Source organism: Gouania willdenowi, assembly GCF_900634775.1.
Source record: "Gouania willdenowi chromosome 24 unlocalized genomic scaffold, fGouWil2.1 scaffold_320_arrow_ctg1, whole genome shotgun sequence".
In the NCBI taxonomy this organism is placed as follows: domain Eukaryota; kingdom Metazoa; phylum Chordata; class Actinopteri; order Blenniiformes; family Gobiesocidae; genus Gouania; species Gouania willdenowi.
The window spans coordinates 3,344,485-3,353,772 of NW_021144848.1; the positions used below are offsets into that span (position 1 = coordinate 3,344,485).

The 9,288-nt window shown below is 42.3% G+C and overlaps 1 protein-coding gene across 1 annotated transcript in view; it reads right to left on the minus strand.

Annotated features, from left to right (window-relative positions):
• The window catches only part of LOC114458288 (polypeptide N-acetylgalactosaminyltransferase 14-like), a 78,258-nt gene that overhangs the window by 1,422 nt on the left and 67,548 nt on the right, over positions 1-9,288 (minus strand). Inside the window, 6 exon segments of the mRNA XM_028440684.1 lie at positions 282-401; positions 3,265-3,409; positions 5,365-5,448; positions 5,963-6,055; positions 7,779-7,824; positions 7,827-7,904. Of these exon segments, the coding sequence (XP_028296485.1) occupies positions 282-401; positions 3,265-3,409; positions 5,365-5,448; positions 5,963-6,055; positions 7,779-7,824; positions 7,827-7,904 (566 nt within the window).

The window sequence follows — 9,288 nt, forward strand, 5'->3', positions numbered from 1 at the left end:
AAATACTATATTAATAAAGACTGAATTAGTAAAGCTTGAAACACTAAATCTTAAACAGAAAAGCCTCAATGAGTAAAGTCTGGATCAGTAAAGCCTGACTCCCCCCCCCCCTTTATCTTTCTTTTTTTCATCTTTCTGTCTTTGACAATTTATGAGGTGTCAGCTGTTCTCTGCAGCTGTGACTCCTGGGGACTGTCAAGGTCCTCATGGTGTGTGTGTGTGTGTGTGCGTGTGTGTGTGCGTGTGTGTGTGTGTGTGTGTGTACGTGTGTGTGTGTGTACCTGTTTCCCGTCGTTGACGTTACAGGGCAGCAGCAGAACTTGTGAGGCAGGAAACGTTGTCGACAGAGACAAACACAACTGCTTCTGTCTGATCTGTTGTCCGTGTGTGTAAACCCACTCCTGCACACAATTACACAAAGTAACACAAAAACACACACTGTGTTCCTGTCTGACACGCACGCGCACACACACACACACACACACTAACCCCAACCCTTTATCCTTTGACCCTTGTCAGCCAGCATCGCTATGTGCTAAGCTAACGCAAACGCAACTCAATACACAAGATGACACAAACAGATAAAACGACAACAGAAACACTCAAAAACACACAAACCTGAACATTGTTATCAGCTGTTTTTCTTCTAAAGTTGAAGAACCAAGTGTGTGTGTTGTGTTAACTAGCAACTCCATCTACCGACTATTAGCAACTCCATCTACCGACCACTAGCAACTTCATCTACCGACTATTAGCAACTCCATCTACCGACTATTAGCAACTTCATCTACCGACTATTAGCAACTCCATCTACCGACTATTAGCAACTCCATCTACCGACCACTAGCAACTCCATCTACCGACCATTAGCAACTCCATCTACCGACCATTAGCAACTCCATCTACCGACCGTTAGCAACTCCATCTACCGACTATTAGCAACTCCATCTACCGACTATTAGCAACTCCATCTACCGACTATTAGCAACTCCATCTACCGACTATTAGCAACTCCATCTACCGACCACTAGCAACTTCATCTACCGACTATTAGCAACTCCATCTACCGACTATTAGCAACTCCATCTACCGACTATTAGCAACTCCATCTACCGACCATTAGCAACTTCATCTACCGACTATTAGCAACTCCATCTACCGACTATTAGCAACTCCATCTACCGACCACTAGCAACTCATCTACCGACTATTAGCAACTCCATCTACCGACTATAGCAACTCCATCTACCGACTATTAGCAACTCCATCTACCGACTATTAGCAACTCCATCTACCGACTATTAGCAACTCCATCTACCGACTATTAGCAACTCCATCTACCGACTATTAGCAACTCCATCTACCGACTATTAGCAACTCCATCTACCGACTATTAGCAACTCCATCTACCGACCACTAGCAACTTCATCTACCGACTATTAGCAACTCCATCTACCGACTATTAGCAACTCCATCTACCGACTATTAGCAACTCCATCTACCGACTATTAGCAACTCCATCTACCGACTATTAGCAACTCCATCTACCGACTGTTAGCAACTCCATCTACCGACTGTTAGCAACTCCATCTACCGACTGTTAGCAACTCCATCTACCGACCATTAGCAACTCCATCTACCGACTATTAGCAACTCCATCTACCGACCGTTAGCAACTCCATCTACCGACCGTTAGCAACTCCATCTACCGACCACTAGCAACTCCATCTACCGACCGTTAGCAACTCCATCTACCGACCGTTAGCAACTCCATCTACCGACCTCTAGCAACTCCATCTACCGACCACTAGCAACTCCATCTACCGACCACTAGCAACTCCATCTACCGACCACTAGCAACTCCATCTACCGACCACTAGCGACTCCATCTACCGACCATTAGCGACTCCATCTACCGACCATTAGCGACTCCATCTACCGACTATTAGCGACTCCATCTACCGACCACTAGCAACTCCATCTACCGACCACTAGCAACTCCATCTACCGACCACTAGCAACTCCATCTACCGACCATTAGCGACTCCATCTACCGACCATTAGCGACTCCATCTACCGACTATTAGCGACTCCATCTACCGACTATTAGCAACTCCATCTACCGACCATTAGCAACTCCATCTACCGACTATTAGCAACTCCATCTACCGACCGTTAGCAACTCCATCTACCGACCGTTAGCAACTCCATCTACCGACCGTTAGCAACTCCATCTACCGACCGTTAGCAACTCCATCTACCGACCGTTAGCAACTCCATCTACCGACCGTTAGCAACTCCATCTACCGACCACTAGCAACTCCATCTACCGACCACTAGCAACTCCATCTACCGACCACTAGCAACTCCATCTACCGATCATTAGCGACTCCATCTACCGACCATTAGCGACTCCATCTACCAACCATTAGCGACTCCATCTACCGATCATTAGCGACTCCATCTACCGACCATTAGCGACTCCATCTACCGACCATTAGCGACTCCATCTACCGATCATTAGCGACTCCATCTACCGACCATTAGCGACTCCATCTACCGACCATTAGCGACTCCATCTACCGATCATTAGCGACTCCATCTACCGACCATTAGCGACTCCATCTACCGACCATTAGCGACTCCATCTACCGACCATTAGCGACTCCATCTACCGACCATTAGCGACTCCATCTACCGACCATTAGCGACTCCATCTACCGACCATTAGCGACTCCATCTACCGACCATTAGCGACTCCATCTACCGACCATTAGTTAAATAGTGTTAGGTTTAGCTAGTTATAGTTAGTTAAATAGAGTTAGAGTTAGGTTTGGTTAGTTAGAGATAGTTAAAAAGAGTTAGGTTAAGTTAGATATAGTTAGTCAGAGAGAGTTAGGTTTAGTTAGTTTGAGTTAGTTAAATAGAGTTAGGATAAGTTCATTTGAGTTAGGGTTAGTAATAGTTAGTCAATGCCCATGGCTCCAATCTGCTTAATGAAGGGAACGCCTTCTTTTAGTTAGAGTTAGTTAGTTAGTTATCTGTTAGTTGGAGTTAGTCCTACCTGGTTAGGGTTAGTTAGTTAGAATGAGTCCTACCTGGTTTATGGAGGGAATGCCTTATTTTTAGTGAGTTAATTAGTTGGAGTAATGATTAGTTAGTTATTTGTTAGTTAGAGTTAGTCCTACCTGGTTGTTTGTTGGTTAGAGTTCGTTATTTAGGGTTAGTTAGTTAGAGTGGGGTTAGTTAGTTATGGTTAGTTACCTGGTTAACAGAGGGAACTCCTTCTTTTGTGACACATGGAGCCAAGGTGAGGATGGTGGTCTCCTGACCGTCCTCTCTCTGAGACTCTAGACAGTTCTGCCTCTGACGGATCGGCCCCGACCGAGAGTCTGAGTCATCTGGAACCCTGAGGAGGAAAAAGACTGTTAGCTAACAGCGCTACATGCTAAGCTAACAACCTGTCAGTGTTAGCTAACAGCGCTATGTGCTAAGCTAACAACCTGTCAGTGTTAGTCAACAGCGCTAAGTGCTAAGCTAACAACCTATCAGTGTTAGCCAACAGCGCTAAGTGCTAAGCTAACAACCTATCAGTGTTAGCCAACAGCGCTATGTGCAAAGCTAACAACCTATCAGTGTTAGCCAACAGCGCTAAGTGCTAAGCTAGCAACCTATCAGTGTTAGCCAACAGCGCTACGTGCTAAGCTAACAACCTATCAGTGTTAGCCAACAGCGCTACGTGCTAAGCTAGCAACCTATCAGTGTTAGCCAACAGCGCTACGTGCTAAGCTAACAACCTATCAGTGTTAGCCAACAGCGCTAAGTGCTAAGATAACAACCTATCAGTGTTAGTCAACAGCGCTATGTGCTAAGATAACAACCTATCAGTGTTAGCCAACAGCGCTACGTGCTAAGCTAACAACCTATCAGTGTTAGCCAACAGCGCTAAGTGCTAAGATAACAACCTATCAGTGTTAGTCAACAGCGCTATGTGCTAAGATAACAACCTATCAGTGTTAGCCAACAGCGCTACGTGCTAAGCTAGCAACCTATCAGTGTTAGCCAACAGCGCTACGTGCTAAGCTAACAACCTATCAGTGTTAGCCAACAGCGCTAAGTGCTAAGCTAACAACCTATCAGTGTTAGCCAACAGCGCTAAGTGCTAAGCTAGCAACCTATCAGTGTTAGCCAACAGCGCTACGTGCTAAGCTAACAACCTATCAGTGTTAGCCAACAGCGCTAAGTGCTAAGATAACAACCTATCAGTGTTAGTCAACAGCGCTATGTGCTAAGATAACAACCTATCAGTGTTAGCCAACAGCGCTACGTGCTAAGCTAACAACCTATCAGTGTTAGCCAACAGCGCTAAGTGCTAAGATAACAACCTATCAGTGTTAGTCAACAGCGCTATGTGCTAAGATAACAACCTATCAGTGTTAGCCAACAGCGCTACGTGCTAAGCTAACAACCTATCAGTGTTAGCCAACAGCGCTAAGTGCAAAGCTAACAACCTATCAGTGTTAGCCAACAGCACCATGTGCTAAGCTAACAAACTTTCAGTGTAGCCAACATCGCTACATGCTAAGCTAACCCTCAACACGTTTATACATTAAGGAACAGATCTACTCCTTCTACGCCTGTGTCACACTTCAGAGCTCTCCTCTAACTCTACCTCATTATTTCTGCCCTCAGATAAACTTAAAGTCTCCTGTGGATTAAAGCGGCAGGCTTAGCTTAGCTTAGTTGACGCGATACGGGACGGTTTTAATGAACCTCAAAGGTTATTCTGAGGTTTAAGGGTCAGGACGCCTCTCCACGCAGAAATCCATTCAGTGGGATTAACAGCCGTGTGTGTGTGTGTGTATGTAAGAATTCCTCCTCACAGCAGGAACAACCTTATCGCTGTGCTTCAGGACCTCATTTGGATTTAAAACCCTATATTTTTTCCTTCATAATAAAACTGATGAGTCAGAACAGGTATGATCAATACATCCTGGGTTTTAATTACTGATCAATAATAAAGATTATCTAGTAATTATAATCAATAATTCATGTGTAATCCAATCAGCACTTAAAATGAAAATTATAACATAAATGAGGAAAAATTCAGCTTTAACATTGATAATAATAATAATACAATAAAAACATTTGAATGTATTATTAGAGATGTTAAAAATGTTATTCACTCAACCGCTAACCTTACTGGTGGTGGTAAGTTACATCTGTAGCCACAACTGTTCTGAGACAGCTAACCTACACTTACATACGTTCACACAGAGCGAGCTGCGTGTACAGCTGGCTAGACCTGGCTCCTGATTGGTTGCCTTTGAAGATGATGTCACACACACACACACACATACTTACTTGAGCTCTGGGTAAACGTTGTCCAGGTACCATTGGAAGGATTTACACTTGAGCTTCTTACGAAGTTCCACTCTGCCTCGAATACTGACGCGCGCGCGCGCACACACACACACGCACACGCACACGCACACACACACACATACACACACACACACACACACACGAACAGTTAAACAATGAACCAAAAAGCCTGAAGGTATTTACAAGAAATACATTTAGAAATGTGATAGCTGAATCGTTAAAGTCTGAAAAGCCTGAATCAGTAAAACTGCAATTATTCATGTAGAAATTAGTTAAGCCTAAATTAGCACATTCTGACTTGGTTAGGCTTAAAATAAGAAAGCATGAATTAGTGAAGCCTGAATCCATAAAGTTTGAATTATATCCTGAATTAGAAAAGACTGAATTAGAAAAGACTGAATTAGAAAAGACTGAATCCGTAAAACATGAATCAGTAAAGCCTGAATCATTCAATCCTTGATAGAAAAACCTGAATTTGCAAAGCTTGAATTAGTAAGTTCTGAATTGATCAGGCCAGAATTAATAAAACCTGAGATAGTCAGATCTAATAAGCCTGAATCAGTAAAGCCTGACTTACTCTCCGTAGGACTTTCCTCGTGCTGCAGGACGAGCCGAGTAATAAAAAAGGCGGAAGTCGTCCATCCAAACCTCGGCCGTACGACGCGTGTTCCTGTGAAATCACACACACGTATACGCACAGCGGTGGGAAACATAGCCACGCCCTTTTATCCTTTGACCCTGGTCAGCCAGTGCCGCTACGTGCTAAGCTAATCCAAACAACTGTTAAATGCACACCCACACACACACACACAGCTAATGGCAGCCTGTAAACAGCACAATGCTAATGGGATCACAGTGTAGTGGTGGAGCTAAATCCACTTGAACAGTCGTCTGTGAGAAATTAACAGCTTTAGTTGTGTGGCGAGTGCGATTAGCTCAGAATATGGTCACACACACACACACACACACACACACACACACACACACACACACACACGGACTCAAGAATAGAATCAAATTCAAACACAAAGAAAAGTCATTAAATTACTGTTGATGTGAAATGTTTATTCATTAATTGTTTATTTTACTATGATTAAATATCCGTACACTAAACATCCTTATATCCAACAGCCCTTATATTAATTTTCCATATACCAAATATATCCTTACATTAAATAGTTCAAACAGCTCAGTCACTTTATCTATTTTCTGGAACTTGGACAAAAGGTTTCCAAACATCTGATTTCTACTAAATGTAACCAATAAAACCAGCTTTACGTCAGTGACGAGACCATTCGATATAAACAACCTCAGAGACCTGAGTTTATCAATAAACTTAATACATATTAAATAACTCATATACATACCAAATATATCATTAATAAAAAGCACACACCCCTTAGACCCCTCAGTGATAAATAATAACTGATCAATAATCTTGTATGTCATTTGTATTGCTTTAAATCAGCAGTAAATGTAATAACGAATGATGTGATTTTTAAATGTAAAAACTTTCTAAATAAAGACGAATGTTAAATATAATCAGTACATTATAAATTAGTCAGGCCAAAATTAATAAAGCCTGAATTAGTAAAACCTAAATCAGAAAAACTGCAATTATTAATGTTGTAATTAGTTGAGCCAAAATTTGTAAATTCAGACTTGGTTAAGTCTGAATTAGTTAAGCCTGAACCAATAAGATTTGAATTAAATCTTAAATTAAAAAAGACTGAACCAGAAAAAACCTCAATTAGTAAAGCCTGAATTAGTACGTTCTGAATTAATCAGGCCAGAATTAATAAAGCCTGAAATAGTCAAATCTAAAATACTGAAGCAGAATCAGAACAACTGCAACTATTAATGTTGTAATTAGTTAAGCATAAATTAGTACATTCTGACTTGGTCAGGCCTGAATTAGTGAAACCTGAACCAATAAGATTTGAATTAAATCCTGAATTAGAAAAGACTGAATTAGTAAAACCTGAATTAGTAAAACCTGAATTAGTAAAGCCTGAAACACTCAATCCTAGATAGAAAACCCTGAATTAGTATGTTCTGAATTAGTCAGGTCAGAATTAATAAAACCTGGATAATCAGTGCCTGTTCTCCTATTGACTTGATTAATTCTGTTCATTTAAATTCTGTTAATAAACGATTGATTCACTCAAAGCAAAACTTCTCACTCTGATCAATCAGATCAATCAGATCAATCAGATCAATCAGATCAATCTGATCAATCTCAAGTTTAAACACAAGGGTAACTTCACTATATTCTAACACAATTGAAAGAATAAAGGAAAATGACATTATTAAGACGACATATTCAGAAACAGTCAAAAAGAAGAATATTTAGCAGCCACATTCGACTTGATGCCACGCCCCCTCTCACTCACTTGATGTAGGTGTTGGCGTTTCCCTCGGGGAACACGTACGGATGTTCTTCCTGAAGACGTGACCCACTCTGCTGCAGGGAACGATCTCTAGGCTGCCTCCACACTGCCACACACGGAAGGAGATCTCTGCACACACACACACACACACACACACACACACACACACACACACACACACACACACACACACACACACACACACACACACACACACACACACACACACACACACACACACACACCTGTCAAAAAATTAAAGTAAATTTCCTGAAAAACTGTCACTTCAAAGCTGATATCTGAAGTTTCTGAGAAATCTATATTTATGTATCATTCCTTTGAAATGTGAAAAACCCCTAACTAGTCTTTTACTATGGTCCCGCCTTCATCCATAGACCCCTATACAAATGGCGCCCAGCCAATAGGCTTTTACTTCCTGTTTTTGAGACTGTCAATCAAAGTGAATGTGGAACTGTGCACGGAAACACGGCCCGCGTCAAACAGGTAAATGTGATTTTAGCTCTTACCTGACACATAGATCTATATCAATGTGACCTGATTGTTATGTTCCACGATGCGCGTGCAGAAAAGTAGAGGCGTGGCTTCTGGTAGATTGCAGAGGCAGGGGGAGGAAGTGGAGCTGTTTAGGGCGGGACATTGAGACGTTTCTCAGAAACTCCTGATAGCAGCTTTAACACGTTATTACTGGTTTATCCTGGTTCATACTAGGGGTTGAATGACTTCATATTTTTAAAGGTCGACTGTATGTGCATACTCGTCAAGTCAACGTGGCACCCGAGTGCAAGTGTTGTGCCAAAATCTGTGACCCAAATAAATCTGTGACTGGATGTGGCGACAGTTCTTCTGGGTGGACATTTACTCTCCCTTAAACACATTCACTCCCCCTTAAACACATTTACTCCCCCTTAAACATGTTTGTAATTCTTCTCCAGGCTGTATTTACTTCACCCACCAGAGTGTCATGTTTAAGGGGGAGTAAATGTGTTTAAGGGGGAGTGAATGTGTTTAAGGGGGAGTAAACAGCTCCTTAATAACTATGAAGAGGTTTAGCACTTTTCTTCTCTACCGCCGAGAAGCCACAGTGGTCACAGATTTTTTCAGGCCACAGACATTAGCACAACACCACTAGCCCCTGGAACACGGGACATGCTATAGAAGCTAAGTAAACCCAGGAACGCTGCTGCTTCACCTACCGTAAGTCTACACTAACTGTTAAGCCCCAAGGCATCCTCAGAGCTGTTTACGGTAGCTTTGGCTTCTTTCACCGAAGCCGATGTTGTGCCAAAATCTGTGACCTGAAAAATTATGTGACCACTGTAGTTTCTTGGTGGTAGTGCAGAAGAGTGCTAAACCTCTTTGTAGCTATTTACTCCCCCTTAAACATAACGCTACGGTGGGTGAAGTAAACGCAGACTGGAGAAGAATTACAAATGTGTTTAAGGGGGAGTAAATGTCCGCCCAGAAGCTGCAGGTGTTGGAACTGTCGCCACCT